The sequence below is a fragment of the Camelus ferus genome, chromosome 1 (assembly GCF_009834535.1).
Source record: "Camelus ferus isolate YT-003-E chromosome 1, BCGSAC_Cfer_1.0, whole genome shotgun sequence".
NCBI lineage: Eukaryota > Metazoa > Chordata > Mammalia > Artiodactyla > Camelidae > Camelus > Camelus ferus.
In genome coordinates this window covers 49,753,501-49,775,364 of record NC_045696.1, presented here as the reverse complement: position 1 = coordinate 49,775,364, position 21,864 = coordinate 49,753,501, and the positions used below count along the sequence as shown (strand labels likewise).

Genomic DNA, 21,864 nt, shown 5'->3' with positions numbered 1-21,864 from the left:
ACGAGGAAGATGAGCGAGACGCAGATACACCAAGAGCGTGATGTTTCCTGTAGAGACGAGGACGCCCCCTACAGTGATTGAAACATGGGGTCTAGAAGAAGGAAAGGTGAACACCCAGGAGTCAGAGATAGAAGAGAAAGGAGATGATAACACTAAATTCCTCTCAAGTCACACACTCCAAAGTGACCCTGGACGTTCTCCAAATCCTGTAATCCAGCATTACACGGTCTTACAAGGCCACCTTGTACACTGAGAAACAAACTTCAGTCTGTTTAGTGCCAGTTTTCCCACCTTATGTCCCCTCTATGATACTCTGAACCCCTGAAGTCAATCTTAGACCCAACTGTCTCCCTGTGTGACATTCTCAGCCTAAACCAAAGCACTGTGTGAAGCACCACCATCGTCTGACCCTCAGCAAGCAAAACACCACCTCATGACTTTCCTTATGTTCACTATTGATTTGGTAGGAATAAAACTGGCTTCTAAGCATATCACAGAGGATTTTTTTAAAGGATGAAGCTTTGAAGTAATCCCATAAATTTATACTTACTATTATTTCCTCATCCAAATGGCCATGATTTCCTGTGTAAACATATCTTTAGAGTCTTTATAAATGATGTTACGGTTTAAGTTTGAAACTACATGACATCAATACCTACACCAGTTCACTTGAGTCTCCATTGGTGGCTTACATTTTAAAATTTCAAGGGCATTTTAGAAATGTCTATTTTGCTGCAGACATGCCTTTTTACTCTCAAAATGATTAAACCCAAAAGTCATGAAACTGAGAATCCTACTTCACCTATCCATCGAAAAGTGATTCTACAACCTAAACGCTAGCAGGCCGCAGAGAAAGCCGCCTCAGTCTTCAGTGGGCAGGGTGCTCCCTGTGCTCAGCTGCGGCGTAGGAGGGAGAGAAGTGACGCGTCACTCACACAATGAAGGATTCTCTGTGTTACCGCACAGGAAGACTGAAGCTACTGGGGCCGGCTAGATTGCCTTTAGCTTCAGAATTAATACTTTTTTTTCCCTTTAATAAAGCCAGCAGTACAGAATACCTGTTTTCTGTTGGCTAAGAAGCATGTTAGTGCCGTTGTGTGCAGATCAAAGACTGCCCTACTACAGAGCAGAAGAATTTTATCCCCAAAGAGTTCTATTTCTATATCATCGGATTTTGTAGCCATTCTCATTCCAAACAGAAATTTAAACAAAGAAGAAGACTATTCATTCCAATTACACAGCAAATGTGCAAAGCCCTAAAATGTAAAGTTATCTTTGACAGAAAATACTGAAACGGTATTTAATAAGGTAGAAAGGCACTGGCCTAAAACACGGGTCTCCAATCCGAAGAAATAACCAAACTATTCCTCTGATGTTGCCAATTTTTTAATCGCTAATAACAAGCACAAATAAACAGCTGATAAAATATACCTTATGTTTACATATTGCCTTCCTTCTGAGGTGCTCAAGATGTTTCACAATTCCAGACAAGGGGGCGGTTAGAAGAATTACGCAAGCAGGCACCATCAGAACCTTCTGCAGCTTCCCTGTGGTTTATCTGTAATGCTGTGACCACTATCTGGGTCTCAGGGCAAAAGCTTAGTGGGGCCAAGGCTAGGGCAAAGGAAGTAAAGGGAGGGATGAAAGAAACACTGGTGGCAGATGGGCCCGGCCATAAATCACAGGGGACCACAGGGGTGATATCACTCCCAGAAGAGCCAAAAGCAGACCAACTCTGAGCCAGAATGAAATCAATATACCTTTCTTCTATTTACTGCCCAGGAAATTTTCAAAGGAAAATTAGCTTTAGGCAGGCAGTTAATTAGAGCTGAAAGTATCACCTTCTACAGAGAGTTGGACAAGTTAGATGGCTTTCCAGGGTTCAGGGATTCTAGTTCCTTACAAGTAAAATATTAACGCCAGGTGTTATTCTCTTCCCCTAGAATTAAATTGGGAAAGTCACCTATTCTAACTACAACAGGCACGTGATATTTTCCAAACATCAGATTGGGACATTTTTTTCCTTAGGATTCATAAATCTATTTTCAGGAAACAAATGAATTAAAAGACATTTTAAATATATATAACAAATTGAATTTTGTTGGAAAAAATAATATTATAAGGAACTGGACCACTCCAGGAAGATCCAGATGTACAGGGGGGCGTTTATAAAACAAAAGACCAGAACCTGACTTCCCTCAGACGTGGCTGCCTCCAGCCTCCTCAAATTGATTTGTCCTCTCTTGACATACTGGGAAGATCCAGCTGGTTCCCAAATTCATTGCCAGATTCTGCCTATTTTGCATATATAAGACTGATATTCCTAAGTGTGTAAAGGACCAAAGCTAAATTATTCACTAGCAAACGGAAGTGGAAAGCAGTATATAAAATCTGGCCTACGTCTGCTTCCGCAGTATGCTTTTCATTCACTCAGTCAATCAATCTTTAAAAGAGGACTAGAGACAGAGAAAAGAGGTAACTTGATCCCTGTCCTCATGGGGTACAGGCTGTTTAGCTCTCTGCTGCTCAGCCCTGACCGCACCTTAGAATGAGCTGGCTGAGCTTTTAAATGTACCATTTCCCAGGCTTCCACTTAGAAATCCAGGGGTGTAAGGCTAGGGAACAAGCACTTTAAAAATCCTTCCAGGTTTTCTCATATGTAACCAGGTTAAAAAAAAAAATCAGTGATTTAGCCACCTAGGATGATGTGCAAGGCAAAGAAAAATTAACTATAATTTGACTTTGCTAATGAAGACACAGGACCATTAACTTAGGATCTATCAAACCTTGTTCCGAAAACATGTGACCTTAGCACCTTTCCTTCGTAGTATAAAAGTCCTCTCTTAGAAGTAGCACCGCAGTTGTAAAAGTTTTACATTCAGAATAAATGCCTCAAGTAAACAAACAAAAAAAGAACTATGAGATTCCAATATCCAATATGCATTCAGAGAGGAACGATGCATCTCAAGTTCAGATGTAAAATGACTCTTTTCTAATCATATAAGTCATCAAGGGTGGTTATAAACTTACCCTAAATGATCTGAATGTGTACACAAGAATTCCCAGTAATCTTGAATGAATTTAATAACCTAAGGCTTGTCATAGATAGGACAACTTACTTTGCTAGATCTAAGGTTATAAGACAATAACAAATATTCTCTAAGTTGTATTCTTGAATAAAGGAATTGAAATTTAACTTGCTGGATCTATTTGAATTCCACTACTAGACAGGAAATTTTTGAATACCAATAAAAATACTTTGACCATATCTAACTAATACTTAATAAGCAGATGGTTCAATGTTGCCCTGAAAAGATGCCTTTGTGACTTGTAAAGTTGCCAGATAAATTAAACACCCAGTTAAATTTGAATTTAAGATGAATAACAAATGATTTTTTAAATGTAAGTATGTCCCAAATAATAGATGGGGCACAATTACACCAAAAATTTTTCTCTTTATTTGAAATTTAATTTCTATCAGCATCCTATGTATTTTTCCCTAAATCTGGCAGCTCTATTAGCTTGACAAAGAGTTTCTTAAAAATTAAGATCCATCATTGTAATTTCCAAACTGTTTAGCACAGAAACCAGAACACACAGCTCAGGCCATGTTTAATGAAACACTGGATCAAGACTGGAATTGATGCAGTCATGTGCTACAATTCATAGCACCTAAGCCATCATTTTTAAGGTCAGCCCATCCACAGTCCTCTCCATACAACCTGAGAATCCCTTTCCTTTCAGTTCCTAAGCCCCGTAGGATAGTTTGGGAGGCAGGCATCCTCAGAGGTTCAAGATTGGGCAATTGTTTTAAAGCCAAAATCACTTACTTGAAATTCTTAAGACCAGATATGTCCTGTTTCAGAACAGTCTGCATTTGATAGAGGTAACACAGTTCATGCTGCATACACTGTAAGGCATTTCAAGGTCTGGGGCAGTTCCCTGTGACCAAACATGCTTCTATTTCTGCAGCTATTTATGAATATTCACGCCAAGTGTGAATATCACTCCAAGTCAAGTTTTGCAAACAATTAAGTTTTGGTGCCACTCTTACAAAAAAATTTTTTCCCCATGAAACTTTTCAGAATTGCAGAGGGAAGATTATGGACCTGTGTCCACAGATGGAGATTGTTGAGAACTCATTCTCTGCCTGCCTCTAAAGAAGCACATTCTTATATTTCTTTCCTGGGATATTTTTTCCTTTGGCTTTGACATTTTAACTACATAATTGATGGACATCTAGTGTAGAAAACATTGGAAAATCAGAACACTAAGGCTTTATGCAATCAAACAACCAACCACCAGAAAAAATAACCGTAATCTGGAATTCTGTTGATTTAATCCCTAAATCCCAGGATATATTTCCACTTCCTCTAACCAGGGAGCTAACTTTGAAATGTAAGAAAGAGGCACGGGAAGGGATGGGTCCCTTCTAAACACTGCCTGTGACTTGGCAAACGTTCTGCACTCAAGAGGCATTAACACTTTGCTGAGGAATTCTGGGCAGACTCTCTGTCTTCCCCTGGCTCTGAAGGAAGGATGGGGAGGAAGTAACAGGTATTTTGGCAAGATAATAATGGAGAATACAATTGAACCATTTAAGATACAAGTATATACGCTTATATAGAAAAATAAGTCAAATAATTCAAGATTTCACTCAGGAACTTGCTTCATGGCACAGAGTGACTTAAGCTTCAGTTCACATATTTAAGTGTGTTTAGCTATAAAAATGTGCAGGCCAGGATAACTACAAAATATCACAGTCTGTCTGGATGAGGGCAGATTCTTAAACAAAAGGATAGTTTGAGCTGTATGATTGCCATCTGGGTAATGGAAAGACTCTTCAACAAGACTCCAGAAGCAGAGACTTTCCTTAGCCATTTTATTTAATTTCAGTACGACTAACTTTTGATTGTTGGATGTTAAGGAGCAGAGATGAGACAGATAATCTAAAAACACAAGAGAAACTGAAAAACTACCCTTAGTTTTGAATTTTTAATACAGTCAGAAATAGACAAAGACAGAAGTTAAACTTGCATAAACAAATATAGAAATATATCCATACTTCTCAGCAGTTGCCCCAAATCGGGCTTTGCCTTGAGGGGGAAGTGAAGGGGAAGAGAAGCCACTTTTGTCCAAACTGAGCTTCTGGTGGCTTCCCCACTCCCAGTCACCAAGCCCATCAAACCAAAACAGTTTACCAGTGCAGAGATTAACAAGTCTCTCTCCCTTCCCTTGCCCTAAGAAAACATTGTGGCTTTTTGCTTACTGCTTCATCAAATAAACATCTCTCTCTGGGTTTATGTTTAATTCAGTTACTTGTATTTGTTCAGGGTTCATCCAAGTTCGTAGAGACTCTATTTGTGATGTGGCCACTGTCTGAGAACACAGCAGGCAGGTGTCTCAGAGGCACATGGAAACAGGTACACTGATGCTCTTAACAGTGGTGCCCGTAAGGGCAGTGAAGGTCAGCCCAGGGAACCGCTGCAAAATTGTTCAATATTTATAATTGAATACATTACCTATACGTTATGTCGAATACATCATCTATATGTTGTATACATAACTATGTCTATAGTTTTTGTTTTATATGATAACATGTAATAAATAGTAGTCATCTACGACATACATTAATCTACACTAAATATGTAACATGGGATGATAGTTCCCAAATCAGCTGAAAGAAATAATGTTGAAGACTGGTCTCAAGAGCCAAAAAATTGAGGTCAATAGTTTCACAGCAGGATCTGACCTCTGAGATGCTACTAAACTTTCTTCCTATGGCTCCAGGCCTTGTCCCCCAAAAACCAGGGTCCAGCTTACAGGATGTGCTATCGACGTCTGAACTGGAGCTTGCCCAACAGGGATATCTTTTCAGGTGTTGGTTTTCTCATTCCATAGTTTATATCTGACAGCAGCAACAGGTGCATGGAAGAGGAAAGAGATCCAAAAGGGCAAAGGCCACTTCCTTCTCTGTCTTACACTCTGCACGTTGGGCAGCGTGATTCAAGTGCCCGGGCATGACTGCTTGTGTGGACCATCCCAGCTGTCCTGAACTTTGGCTGCACGTAGCTCTTGGGCAGGTGTTTGGCTCAGTGTTTCTGTTCGGGCCCAGACTGGACTCGCCGTTAGCGAGAGATCCAAGGACAATATTCCCACTGAATACTGGGCAGTGTTCTGGCACCTACCATGAGCTGGATAAACAGTGGATACAGTGGACAACAGTTCCTGCCCCTACTGCACAAGATAGAGAGGGAAACAGATACCGAACAAGCCCAAAACAAATATAAAGAGTAAAATGTGGTTTTCAAAAGGACTCAAAAAACAACAGGGAAAATATAATCTGAGCTGGAAGGGGCTGGTAGGGTATTTCTGAAAACTAACACTGAACGCAAGCCCTGAAAAACAGAACCAACAAGGCATAGAATTCCAGGCAGGGGATGCTGGTCTGCAAGCGGTCTTGGCATTCAGGACAGTACGATGAACATTTAAACAAGCAAAGAGAAGGCCACCAGGGGAGTGAGAGGGGAGAGTGGTGACAGAAAGGCTCATGGCAGGTAAGGAATTTAGATTTATATAAAATACAGGGGAACACAAACCAGGGTGATATGACCTAATTTATATTTTAAAAAAATCACTTTGGCTGCTGTGAAAAGAACAGACTGAAGGGAAGCAAATGAAAATGGAACTCAAGGGAGATTTTAATGATTTAGAAGAGAATGCTGTGAGGGGGGACACAGAGAAGATGAAATTATTGAGAAATATTTTTGTAATCAATTAGAAGTGGGAATGATGGAGAAAGAAGTGTCAAGATCTACTTCCAGGTTTCTCTTTGGACATAGAGGTGGATAGAGATGCCATTTCCTGGTGGAAAAACAGAGGAAGAACAGGACGGGAGGCAGGTGGGTGTGTGGAAGGCAAGGGGGAAGGTGAGACTAAGACATAGTTTCGGAGAGTGGAGTTGGACACACCAGTGAAATATCTCAGTGGAGATGTCAGGTAGGCAACAGGATCTGAGTCAGACGTCCAGAAAAGGGTTGTGGGCTAAAGACGTACATTCGCACAGTCACCAGCACGTGCAGGTTATTTAAAGCCATGACTATAAAAGAATGTGAGAGTATAAGAGAAGAGAGTTCTCAACGAGAGCTGGCGGATGTTAACCAGACATACCGTGGTGATCATTTCACAGTGCATGCAAATATCAAATCATTATGTTGTGTACCTGAAACTAAAATCATGTTATATGTCAATTATATGTCAATTTTTTTAAAAGAGTGAATGATTCAAGGCATGTATCTTAGTTCAGACCAATGAGAGCGAGCAGAATTTTTCGGTGGACTTCTGGGAAAGACTGAGCTTGCTTTAAAAAGAGAGAAAAAAGAAGACAAGGGTTCAGATTAGAGACAAATACTCTAACGACTGGTTGGATTAGGGCAGAGGAAGAAGAGAAGGGAACTCAGATGGAGAAGTCAGAGAGGTAAGTAGGAGAAAGAGAAGAAAAACCAGAAGAGTGTGGTACATGGAGGCGGAGGGGAGGGGAAGTGCCAAGGAAAAGAGCTGCCCCCTGTCTCGATTGCAGCTCAGGGGTCAGATCACAAGAGGACTGAAAAGTGCCCAGTGGGTGGACTAGGCAGCAGTGAGGTCTTAACAGGAGCAAATCCTATGGAGCAGCAGAACAAGGATGGAAGGAATGGTTAACTGGGAACTGAGGAAGAGGACACACGGTGCACTGAGAAACTTGCACTGAAAAGCTTGGCTATGCTGAAGAGAAACTAGCTAAGGTAGTTGCTAGAAGGAATTTTATTTTAAAATAATAATAATTAAAGAAATAATGTTGACATACTGACAATAAACATCAGTAAAGAGGGAGAAGCTGGGGGGAGTGGGGCACAGAAGGACTGAAGACCTCAAGACGGAGAGATGGCACTCTGAGCACACCTTAAGTGACAGATCTTTGAAGGGAAGAGAGAGCCTTCCTTAGCTGGGAAGAGAGGATGCTCTAATCTCTCACTGAAGTAGGTGGTGAGATCATCTCAGAGCCGGGGGGGAAAGTGGACCAGAAGTTTGAACAGAGCAAAGGTATGAAATAGCCGTGCCATGAAATGGTGGAATAACTTTATGTGAGAAACAGTAATGCTGCCAAGCCGCATGGAGTCTCTATTTGAGTCTGGTTGTCAAGAATCTGCAGTAATATCATCTAGCCCGGTCTGTTCCCACTTCCCTCATTCTCCCCTGGAATCCCTCACCCAAAGCCAGTTTCTGCCATTTTTCACACCACGTGATGACAGATAATAATCCCATCTTCCGAGACCAACTAATCCCCTGACAGCTGCATGAGTTGGTTCCATACTTCAAGCCCCCACCGTCCCCTCTCCCATGCACAGCCTCTCCCAAACCACCGACACAGTAATAGGAAAGATGTGGGTGGCCTCCTTGCTTGTTTCCACCCATGTTCCTGGAGGTCCGCCTTTACTTTAGGTCTGGAAAATACTACACAACTGTCCCTGGGAAGTGAGATTTAGCATTGACTCAATTTGCTTCACTTTTGTTAGAATCTGATGCTAATGACAGACAAACAGAATGTACAGGCCACGTCATATGTGGGTTACACAAAGATGAACAGCTACCTGGATGGAGAAGGCAGACAGGTTCAGAGGGAAACTGACAACCGATTCCTCTGTCCCACAAGTTTCCCAGTATGACATAAATAGTAAAATACTAATAAGCACCAAAACAAAGACATTTGATTCTTCCAGTGAAAGTTTCATGCTGTATCAGTGCAGAATCTTTGAAAGCCATAATCCTCCTGGGCGGCAGAACTAGACAATCAATCCTTTGGTACAGCTTTTGAGCTTTTACAGGAAAATATACCCACTACCCAAATGGATTCTTTACTACTTTAAAGTCTGGAGCCAGAAGGAACATACATAAAATTTAATATGAAAAAGATGTGCGGTTTAATCTTGACAAGCAGGCAACCAAGAAATTGATACAGAGCTTTTAAGTTGATTTCAATTTCTAACAGTACATTTTTGAGCTCACTCTCTGGCACCAAGATCAAATGCCCTTATTTATAGGCCTCAAACAAAGAGAAGCCCCCAAAGGAAGCCACATTCAGCAGAAATCTTTTCCACATATTATCACTCAAATTTATTCAAACTGAATTTTTTTTCTTTTTCTTAGCTTAATGGAGAACATGATGAGCAAGAAAGAATGTGTTACAGCTCACTTGCTTTTTTCTTTCCCAAATTAGAATTTTAATTTTTAATTTAGGCTTAGTTTAGCTGTAACTAACTCAGAATATGAGAGGAGAGTAAGTGAAATATTTCCCAGAGAAAATAAACAAACAGAAAAACAAAACAACAACAATAAAAAATTCAACTGCCATCCTGAATTCTAAAAACTGCAAGAGGTTTTTTATACTTTCTCTAGGAGGTATTGGCCAACATTCAGGTTGTGGCCTGAAATGTGTAAGGTTTTTTCTAAAATAAGTGTCAACTGTGTCACAGACAGTTTTCACTTGGCAGTGTGTGAGGATCCCCTGAAGACTGCAACGCATCTTCCCAAGAGCAGTGCACTTGCATTGAAGCCAATGGCAAGGCGAGACAGATGAGATGCATGGTTCTCATTCATCTTTTTAATAAACAGAAAAATGAAAAGAGATGAGGCAACCATATCTGAATATGCTTAAGCCATCCCTACAGGACATCAATGGTAAATAAGTTCCAAAGTACTAAAATGATTCTTTAAAAACAAAGTGGAAGCAGAGGAGCAGAAAGGCTGATGGAAAAAAGCTACTCACTCATCTCCAGCAGATAAGCCACCATGACTATCAGCTCAAGGATCAGGCACCACTCTCTCAGCCTCAGCTGCTCTGTACCTGATGGCTCTTAGTCTGCAACAACTTACCTCATCTTAGGCCTTGTTTCTGGTGCCACTGTCTCCAGGAATGTGACACACAAATCCCAAACCATGGTAACTCATACAACATTTAAATTCAATCAAAGGGGACCACCATCTTGCCCATAAAATTAGCATTCAAATATAGTTTTCTTTTACCTTGGTCTTTTCACCAACAATGTTCTTTTCCAGTTCTGCTATTTTCCGGTTTAGATGATCCAAAATCTCCTTCTCTTTCATGAGTTCGGTTGTTTCCGATTTCTGTTCTCCATCCAAGAGAGCACATTCCATATCCAACTGAGGACACAAAACAAAACTCAGAGGTGTTTCATCTTCAGGGAAATTCCTCAGCTGCCCACTTTAGAGGTGTATTTTTAACAGCGATAAGTTTCAGGAAGTACTACCGTTATTAGCCAGACTGTGGAACTTAGGGAACACTCCACAGAGCCCATGTGAGACTCAGGATTCCTGTATCGGAAAGGAGAGGCCAGAATATACTTGCTAAGAACACTGCTTATCTTCTAATTTAATTTTTCTGTGCTAACCCCTTTTCTGCTTACTTCTCAAGGGTACTTTGCCTATTCGCTTAGATTCAGGCTCAAGTGTGAACCATCTTGGGAGCGGCCACGTCTTTGTTTGTCCCCAGAGCACGGGAAGCGAAAATTACACTCAGCCCAGCATGCGAGCATTGCATTCCTAGCGACGCCAGCAGGAGGGGCTTCCAGGGTCTGTGCAGAAGATGACAGCTGAGCAGTCCCCTCCCACTCATGGGCTACCTGCATCAACTGTGAGTACAGACACACACAGATCCTTCTTAGGCAGAGTCAGCCGCTCCGCCTCAGTTCATGGAGGTGTTAAAAAAATTGCCTCTTTCTTTAATTACAATTATAGAATATGTCTGTCTCCTCCCTGGTTTGTAAACCTCTAGAAAGTGAGGTCTATGTTTGGTTCACATGTAAATTTCCCCACAGTGTCAAGATGATACCCAACTCATATTTAACATGCTCAGAAAATGTCTCTTGGATTTGAACTTAAACATCTAAATATATGGCACATCACCTGACAGATCTTGAAGCAGGTCAGAAAGTATATACTAGTTAAGACAAAGTTGGTTATCCAACACGTACATTAAAAATGGCTTCATATGTGCATCTAATTGGATTTAAAAAAAAGAAACAGAAGGAAGAGGGAAACGTAAAAAAAGGGCACTTTCCAGTATGGAGGTTCTTTAAAAAACCAGAGTTACCATATGATCGTACAATCCCACTCCTGGGCATATACCCAGAGAAAACTCTAATTCGAAAAGACACCTGCACCCCAATGTTCATAGCAGCACTATTCAGAATAGCCGGGACATGGAAGCAACTTAAATGTCCATCAACAGAGGACTGGATAAAGAAGATGTGATATATATATATACACACACACATGTAATAGAATATCAGTCATAAAAAAGAATGAAATAATACCATTTCCAGCAACATGGATAGACCTAGAAATTATCACACTAAGTGAATTAACCCAGACAAAGATAAATATCATATGATATCACTTATATGTGAAATCTAAAAAAAACCAAAAGATACAAATGAACTTATTTACAAACCAGAAATAGACTCACAAATATAGAAAACAAACTTATGGTTACCAAAGGAGAAAGGAGGGGAGGGATAAATTGGGAGTCTGGGATTAACATATACACATTACTGTTCATAAAACAGATAAACAACAAGGACCTACTGTATAGCATAGGGAACTATACATAATATCTTGTAATAACCTATAATGGAAAAGAATGTGAAAAAGAATATATATTTATATGTATTACTGAATCACTTGGCTGCACACCTGAAACTAACCTAGCATTGTAAATCTACTATACTTCAAAAAAAAGTTTAAAACAAGGCAATTTTACCCATACATGTACCCACTGAACATATATTTGCTCATGCTGACTTCTATGCATTCTGCCTCCCAAGGCCTGTGCCCTAATAGGCATTGATATATTTAAGCTAAAGGAAAGAAAGAAAAAAGGGAGAGGGAACACGTGAACTCATGGTTTATACCTCTCTGGAAGATTCCTCCATCTGGTCATTTATATCTTTGATCTTTTGTTCAAGCTCCTCTAGGTTGTTCAGAATTGCTATCCGGGACTCTTCCATCGCAGTCAACTCCTGAATCCTCTGTTCTTCACTTAGACCCTCTGGTGTCTGTGATTAATGAACAAACACAGAAAATTCACACTTCAATTCCAGAATTTCCTAGTTAAAAAAACAGTCATAAGTCTAGCGCTTCACAGTCTGTGTCTGTTTGGATTCAAAAGCATCCACATGATTGTTTATTCAGAACTCTGCATTTTCCCATGGAGCCTCAGCAGGTAGGCTCTTAGGTTAGCTCCTACAAACCAGCTTCAGTGTACAAAGTCATATCCTTCTAAAGGCAAAATAACTAAAAGCCAAATGACTCAGAGGAAGCTGTGGCCCACAGAGATTGTAGCACCTTCCCTTAGGTTAAGGACAATGTTTGGCAGAACAGAGAACTAGAATCTAGATGAGATTTTTGGCATTTTCCTTAGGGATGACTCTTGGGCACGCTGCTACCTTCATCACAAGCTCCATTTTCTCTCCCATCTCCAGGTAAGTACATCTCCTACACAGACTCTAGAATCTCCATTGGTTCCCACTGCTAGGATTATCTGCAAATGAGCAATCATATTTATTTCCTTTCCAACACAAGGTGGAAAAGAAGGACACATGGCACTTGTCCCCATCTTACTGAAATGTTCCCCAAAGTTAGTAACCAGGACAATACAGGCTTTATTACTTTGGTGACCTCCAAAATGATTTAAAACTACATCATTAATATTATGTTAATTCATGTTTCACTTTTTGCACCAGCACACTGTTTCCTAGTCTTTATACTAAGGGCCTTCTTCCTATGTAGTGATTAAGACTAACTGGGCCAATGGGCTTTTGTAAAATAAAATAGAATACTGGCCATTGTTCATAAAACTATTTCACGGAAAAACTGAGTTCTTTAACAAGAAATGAGAACGTCATGAAAGAAATTAAGTGAGAGAAGGCATACTTACACCCTTGAACAGAGTTGTAACAAATGCCCAGCAAAGAAAAGAGTATTTAGATCATACACACGGTCAAAATGTGACTGCCGATTATTTTAAGATGAGAATAAAGTGAATTGAAAACAGCTTCTTCTTTCAAGAATTTCAGGTTAGTTACCTTGGGTATCACTTGGTGGAGACCAGTCTTTCTAGAAATCAAAAAGTACCAGGAGTGGGATATTATTTATTTAACTTTATCTCTCTTTGAAAAAGAGGTAATTTCTTTGCATCAGTAAGTCAATAATTATATCATTCCACAATTGGAAGTTGAAAACAGCAGCCCCGTTAAGTAAATTATTGAAGAATACTCACTAACCACTGAAAAGAATATTCAAATTAACCAAAGAAACCATTTAAATTCTGTGTACCTCATTAAGTTCATTTACTATGCTTAACAATCCTAAAAATTACTTTAAGAAGATAGGCATCTTGTCAGATTCTTTATTCATATTCTTTATTCTTTTTACCCTACTTTGCTGCTCAAGGAGATGAAACCATTGAGAAGTCACATATGTCAGGTTGATTTAGAGCAAAGGTATGCAGGCCTTCCAATCTTTGACATTCCACTTTTTAATTGTCCTCTTAAATCTTATCAACTAATGAAACAATAGCTGACCTTTTTTCACAGACAATGAATCTCATCGACCTAATACTTGGCTGCCTGTTTTAGGGCATGAGGGGTGCCTGCAACAGTGAATGGCATTCCTAAATCACTGATGAGTAATCCTAGCAGGAAAGCCTCAAGAAGGCCAGTATCCTGTCGGGTCAACAGTTCATATTAGGTTTCAGCTTCCAACATGGTTTAAAAATATCTCTCTCATTGGTGGAAGCAGAACATTAAGAGAAAACAAAAACTGAACAATCTGCAAAACTATAAAGATAGGTAAAAGTGGCAATTATTAATATCTGTATAACTCAGTTTCTAGAAAATTTATCATGATAGGTATATTTAATAATAGACAACTTGAGAGTTTGTAGCAATAAATGCTATCTAGGAAATGACTGTGTTTTTTTTTTTACTGTTAAGTTACTTATAAAAAGCAAAAATCTTCAAAAGGCACTCTAAAATTTTGGTTTGTAATAGAATGGGATGAGGATACTGTAATTTCATTTATATACAAATTAAAAAAAAAAAAAAAACCAATAGAGAGCCAAGGGTGTGGTAGCTTTAGTTTTATGGTGACAGAAAAAGGTGAAATTTTAATCTATCTGGGACTTTTTTTTATAGCAATGGATAGGATTTCACTGAGAGTGACGTGTTTGGATAAAAGCACATGTATGTGCATCCCCAAATATGCTGTATTCAGGGTAACTTGACACAAACACACACAGAAATAGGAGAGGGCTGGGACAACACACTCTGCAGCCACCTTTTTTTTTGGGGGGGGGGCATATTTCTTCTTAGAAACTTCCTATGACCAGAGAAGGTTGCAGGTGTGAGGACTTTCCACTGCAGCTAGAATGATTACTCAAGAAGAAAAGAGTGAAACAGTTTTTATCACAAGGGAAAAAACATTTTTTGGCAAAAACATGAGGTGATGGACATTAACAATTTATTGTGGTAATCATTCTGCAAACTATGTAAGTCAAGTCATTACACTGTACTCCTTACATTTATACAGTGCTGTGTGTCAGTTATATCCCAAATCTGCATGGACCGTACACAAGAAATTGACACAATGCTATAAACTGAACTATACTTCAATAAATTTTTTTTTAAATTGCATGAAAACAAAAAAGAGAAGAGTGAGCTATATCTGCCTTTCACCTCAGATGGTGGTAGACAGGTTCACAAAAGGCAATTAAAATGAACATATTTCCAAGGTCATCTGCATTTTTTTGGTCACCTGCATCTTTGTGTCAGGTAAAGCAAAGTCTAGAATGGTATATCTTAAGTTTCCTAAATATCATTAAAATTTTTGTTTCATTAAATCAGTTTAGAGTGTTTTTCACATTCCTCTCTTCTCCATTAATCCTCAGATCAGTTAACAACAAACACTATACTCTAAATAATCCAGTGAGCAGATTACTCAGAGGAAGAGCATCTAAAACAAATAATCAGGACTTTACAAATGAACTCCTCTGTCTCCTGTCTTAAGGTCTTCAAAATGCAATACATGAAAAACCTATTCCCTGGAACCTATCGCACTCTCAGCTGCGTGCTGTCTAAGCTGCTGTGCGGTACCCAGCAGTGCCCTTGACATCTCCTGTCTCTAACAGAGGCACAGTCTTCTATCACTAGCTGCAGGGAGGCTCCTCCAAGCTGCAGAGGCCTCCTATTCCACAAAGGCAGATTTGAGCGATGGAGAGCATCTGTCATGATCTGCTCATTGACACTTCGACAGCTCTCTTGTCACAGCCCTCTTCAGGAGGGAACTTGTCTCCCAAAAGTCAGTCCTTAGAGCATGTGGGTCACCATTTTAACAAAAGTCTCCAGATCTCCATGAAGGAAGAAATATGAAAGGATTTACAATGAAAAGACAGTGAAGGAAGCCCAATGGCTGATGACAACAGATCAAATGTTTAAATGAGGGGTCATTTACTTTGCCCAACACCAGTAACTTTAGATTTTTACCCCAGATCCTAGCATCTAACAGTTGCAACTTTCTGGCAATAGGGACAGATGTCCTATTCATAATTACTCTCCACTGAGAATCAGGAAGGCAAACATGGTCATTAAAAGAAAGCAGGATTGAACGGTCCAGAGTCCTGATACATATGATGGGAGAACTCAAGAGGTAGGTAAGGACTTCCGACTAGGAACATTCAGTGCACAAGTCTTGCTACAGCCAAACAAACAAAAGTAAAAACAAAGACACAAACTCCCCTAAATAATACTCCATGTGATAAACTACCTGGAGAATTTAGTACAATGATAGCATCTTTCTCTTAAAAGAGTCAGTATGTATTCTTCTCTTATAATAAAAATCTAATTAATGTACTTTTAAAAAATTATTTGTTCTTTGGGCATGATTGCCAAGAATCTCAGAGTTGAACTTAATGGTCAGAGTTACTTAAATAAATTAACCAATCCCATTTATCCTTGAATAAATAGATATTTATGATTATGGTAACTTCTCTCTTATATAATATTTTTGGTGTTCTAATTTTATTCTAATAAATTTTATATCTTTTATTATACAGTCTCAAATACTTTCTAGAAAATGGGTAGGGAAATAGATTTTTTTTAATTTCATAGAAAAAAATATTCTTAACTTGTTGAAAAAAGTAATACCAAAAGAGTTTCCTTGAACTTTTTTAAGAGATTGTCAAATTTGGAAGACATGTTTAGATCAGCAAACAACAACCAGAAAACTAAGTAATGATTATGACTACATATAAATGTTAAACTCCTAGACACCCCCAAAAAATCAATAATAAAGTCAAAAGGAAGACCACTCATGATAAAGGACTAATTTCCTTGATTTCCTTACCATCAATAGTTCCAACTACTGAGTAAAAACAAGACAAAACATTTTTTTTTAAATGGGTGAAGAGGAAGACAAGGGATATCAAGATGGTGGAACAGGAGGATGCTGAGCTCACCTCCCCCACAAACACATCAAGAATACATCTACAAGACAACAAGAGTACACCTACAAGACAAAGACAACAGAACTCCTATAAAGTTATATCTCAACATACCCACAGCTAACAACATACTCGATGGTAAAAAGCTGAAAGCTTTTCCTCTAGAATCAGGAAGAAGACAAATATGCCCACTCTCACTACTCCTATTTAACATAGTATTGGAAGCTGTAGCCATGGCAAGCAGACAAGAAATAAAAGGCATCCAAATTGGAAGGAGAGAAGAAAAACTGTCACTGTTTGCAGATGACATGACCACATATACAAAACTCTAAAGTTTCCACCAAAATTTAATTAGGTCCCTCCCAAAAAATGGGAACTAATTAAACTTAAAAGCTTTTGCATATCAAAGGAAACCACCGACAAAATGAAAAGACAACCTATTGAATGGAAGAAAATATTTGTAAATGACATGACCAATAAGGAGTTAATATTCAAACTATATAAACAGCTCATACAACCCAATATCAGAAAAACAACCAACTCGATTAAAACACGTGCAGAAGATCTGAACAGACATTTTCCCAAAGACATACAGATGGCCAACAGGCACATGAAAAGATGTTCAACATTAATGATCAACAGAGAAACATAAATCAAAACCACACTGAGATATCACCTCACACCTGTCAGAATAGCTATCTCCAAAAAGACCACAAATAACAAATGTTGGCAAGGATATGAAGAAAAAGGGACCCTACTACACTGTTTGTGGGAATTTAAGCTGGTGCAACCACTGTGGAAAACAGCATAGTGGTCCTCAAAAAAACGAAAAGAGAATTACCATATGATCCAGTAATTCCACTCCTGGGAATAGACCCAAAGCAAAAGAAAAGTAATTTGGGAAAATATATGCACCTCAGTGTTCATAGCAGCATTATTTACAATAGCCAAGATATGGAAGCAACCTAAGTATCCATCAACAGATGAAATAATAAAGAGGATGTGGTATATATACATAATGGAATATTACTTAGCCATACAAAAGAACAAAAATTTCCCATTTGCAACAACATAGATGAACCTGGAGGATATGCTTAGTGAAATAAGTCAGCTAGAAAAAGACAAATACTATATGTTGGTACTTATATGTGGAATCTTAAAAAAAAAAAAACAAACATAACAAAACAGAAACCGACTGACAGATATAGAGGACAAACTAGTGGTTACCAGTAGGGGGAGGCATGGAAGAGGGGCAAGATATGGGTAGGGGATTAATAGAGTTACAAAAACTATGTATAAAATAAGTAAGATATAAGGATATATTGTACAACACAGGGAATATAGCCAATATTTTATAACTTTAAATGTAGAATAATCTATAAAAATGTTAAATCATCATATTGCACATCTAAAACTAATTTAATATTGTAAATCAACAATACTTTAAAAAGTTAAATAAATAATAAGTAAAAAAAGGTGTCCCCCAAAATGAGTGAAGAATATGTGTGTCAAAATAAAAATTAACAACTAAAAATATGAAAAGATGTCCAACTTTATGCACAAATAAAAGCAAGCAAATTAAAAAACCATTAACTTAGCAAATTGAAAATTTTTGATAATATACAACCTTGCCAAGTGTATGAAGAACAAGCTGCACGTATAAACTGTTACTCAAAGTGTCACCAGGAAATACAATTTTTTGAGAGTATAATTTGGAGATTTGATTAAAACAAATAGCATGCAAACTCTCTGACCTACCAATTTCACTTTTAGTAAGTGATCCTACAGACACACTTGCACAATTGTACTAATATAATATATATATTCTAGAATGTTTGCTGCCTATAGATTTTATTAGTAAAAAGCTAGAAACAGTTTAAATAGTATTTCCAAACAACAGAATACTAGTCAACCATTAACAAGAATGAGGCAGAGCTGTGTATAGTGATATGCAAAGATGCTCAAGACATTCAGGGAGGGAAAAAGTCATGCAGAACACTGTGCATATGTATATGTGTGTCTATGTCTGTAATATATGGCTGTGCACAGAAATATTGGGAAGGCATGTCAGACACTTTGTGCTTCTCTCGCAGGTGTACAACTGGAAGGGGGCAGGGAGAAGAAAATTTTTTCTCTTTCTACTTTTCTGCACTGCTACATTTTCTGGAATGCAAATTTGTTACTTTATAGTAAACATTCTCATTTGCTGTGCCATGTTTAGCTAATTACCTCTTAGATTGAAGGTTCACTGAAAACATTTTGGAAAACAAGCGTGATAAACCTGTGATGTCTAGGCCAGCGCAGATGCACGGCCCTAGGTCCTAAGTCCCAGTCTCTGGGCCCTGCCAGCTTTACCTTTGGTAGGATACTTAGGTACGTGGACTCGCTGGAAGTTTTCAGAAAGGCAGAGGAGGGTGGTGGGGGAGTCCTGGTGAGGTCCCTGAGCAGTTCATCATTCCTGGTGCTCCTGGGGGAAAGGAAGCTGGCACTGCTCTGACTGAGGCTCCCAAAGACAGCCAGGTCCGCATCGTGGAGAGAGCTTTTCTGGTGGCACCTGTATCTGGTGTCAGGGCTCACCAGGGCTTCTTCAAACACAGACTCCTCGTCAGAGAGCTGCAGCTTCTCCAGCTCCTTATTGATCTTCTGCACATCTGCCACGGTGGTGCCAGTGGACAAGCGACTGTCAGGCTTTGTGTATTCAGCACAGAGACTGAGGATGGTCTCCAGACGCTGTCTCTCCTAGAACACAGAGGAGGGAAGGTCAGTGAGTGTTTGAGAAGGAGACAGCTCCAAACAAGAAGACTAAAGAGAGGCTGGGATTACGGGTGATTTCAACCCACACAGACAACCACACAGATACTCAGCTGGTGATGATTTTCCATCATCTTTGATATACCCATTTATAGCTGCAGATGAAGCCTGGGTTTACAATGCCTGACTTTCCTTCCAAACTCAATTCTGGTTGCCCCTTATATCTGTATACCCCAGTGCTGGTCCTAGCACATACAAGCACCCACTGAGCCTTTTTTTGATTTATCAATGCTCCAAATATTTCAAAAGTTTTTTAAGATTTCCCTTTAAAAATCTTCGCCCTCTTCCTTCCCTTTATTACCTAGCTTCAACAATACCTAGCTCTTTCATCACTGTAGACTTAATGTTTGTGCTTACAATTAATTGTCTGTTTCCTAAAGAGATATTCTACTGTTAGACACACAAAAGGAAAACACTACTTTAAAGATGTTTTAATTTAAAAAAAAGTTTTAGTTTAAAAGGCATATGGGATCTTCAACTTTTTTCTTGAAATACTTCACATTTTTCAATTTTTTTTGTCTTATCACCATGTAAAGGTCTTTTCCACCAATTTCTCATATGAATAATTAAATTAATTTTTAAAGTGTTGTAAGAAAAAAAAGAACATTTAACATCATGTCCAGATAAAGGACATCAACATATTTCAGATTGTGAGATCATTAAATTTTTTATTCATTTAGCTGGAAAATAGAATGATAGTTTATTTATTTTTTAAAAAATCAATACATATGCCATTGATGTAGATAATGGTACCACTAACTGACATTTCACCAAGGTCCCATGCAAAACAGGTAGTTATTTATGATTTTGGACTTTAAGTACATTAACTATACATTTGTGAACAAGGGGATATAATTTACAAATACTCATCATCAGCACTTTTGCCTCTCACATTAATTCCAATGCCAAAATGAAAAGAAAAAAAAATAGCCAAAAAAAAAAAAAAAACTGTTGTGATTACATCTACCACACTGAAAAGAGAATTCAAAAGCCTTCCACAGAAAAACATTTTTCCAAACTAGTTATCAGTTACAAAACAGAAAAATGCTAAGCAGACTGGGCTGCTGTTTTTCATGTCTAATCGCAGCAAATTTGTAAAGAGAAAATTCTGAAGGCAGTTCACTCTTTATTAGTTGAAGGGGATCAAATAGAAATGTCAAATAGAAACAGACTACCACAATTCCCTGGTTTCCATTAAATACATTCGTTATAATGACAAAACAGAATAAAATGACTTTTATCCGTCCTCTAAAGTTCTCTCCCCAACCAAAAAATACAATAGCTCGATCAAACGGACTATTAAGCTGGTTCTTCGAAGCCCCCACCTCCCATTCACTGCCTGAACTTCTGGACTCCAGCTGCAGCTCCGTCCTCATGGCCTCGCCGCAGGGAAGGCACTCAGAGCTGTTCCACCTCATCCCAGGCATGTCTGCACAGGTCCATCCAGGAGCCCTGGTGCTTATTTATCTCCGCAGCTGCCACCAGCTGCCAAGCCCTACCCACCTCAACGTTGTGGGGAGGGAGCTGGGGGTAGGGGAGACACAGCATTCATCGCGTTATTTAAACTTCTCCAACAATCTAGAAAGGTCTGCATGGGCATATGCAGAAACAAGTGCAAGGGCACATATGAGGAAGGGACAGGAACAAGATGTTGCAATTTACCCCTTCTCAAGAGTATCTGCATTAGAGGCTAATCTCCAAAGAAAAGTTCTCTTTCTGCCATGTAAGGTGATTTAAGTTGAAGCATCTAAACTCAGTCTTTGCTAATCTTCATGCATCAGCCTTGACGTTCATGACATTTGGGATTATTGGAAAGTTAGCAGTTTCTATTCACCAGGGCACTAATGAACAAGTGTGGTCTTCAAAAGCATGACAAGTATTTCTATAATACATAGCAAAATTCCTCCCACATCTCCTTCCCAAAATAGTTTCTTCTGCTGCCAGTGCTATTGCTTAATTCCAGAGGGAATAAACGATCCCAGACTTAAGATGGATGCTATTTCAGACAGTGAAACAGTATTCAAAGGCTGGTGCACAGGAAGTTTGGTCTACTGGTATGTGCTCCTCTCTATTCTTATCACCCCACTCCCAGCCAATCTGTTCAGGCTTGGAGCACACACGCACGCAGCACCGCTGCCCACGGGTCTAACAGAAATCCAGGCTGCGCCGAGACACACTGGCCCCGTAAAAGCTGCACTGAAGAAAAATAAGCTGCTGATGAGACCTGCGTCACAAGTCTGCAAGGCACTTCAGAAAGCATGAGAAGCCTTTTAAGGAAAAGCCTGAACAGAATTTGCCCTCATAATCCTCCCTCTAGCCCACTTTGTCCTGCCCATTCATCACACCAATATTCTCCACTCTGCATGACCTAAAACGAGGGTGGCCATTCCACCCAGGACACTTTTGAGAATCAAATGGGGGCACTATTAATAATTATGCTGGGACAGCAAGCACAAACTGGGACTGGCAACCTGAGACGTACGGCTCTCTTCCTAAAATTC

The 21,864-nt window shown here is 39.1% G+C and overlaps 1 protein-coding gene across 11 annotated transcripts in view; it reads right to left on the bottom strand.

The window, feature by feature from the left end:
- PHLDB2 (pleckstrin homology like domain family B member 2) overlaps positions 1-21,864 on the bottom strand; it is a 100,831-nt gene that overhangs the window by 41,446 nt on the left and 37,521 nt on the right. For all 11 annotated transcript variants that reach the window (XM_032478888.1, XM_032478879.1, XM_032478857.1 and 8 more), the window contains 3 exons: positions 18,908-19,291; positions 11,967-12,110; positions 10,060-10,197 (listed from right to left, as the gene is read on the bottom strand). In XM_032478888.1, coding sequence (XP_032334779.1) covers positions 10,060-10,197; positions 11,967-12,110; positions 18,908-19,291 — 666 coding nt within the window. The remainder of the gene's footprint in view (positions 1-10,059; positions 10,198-11,966; positions 12,111-18,907; positions 19,292-21,864) is intronic.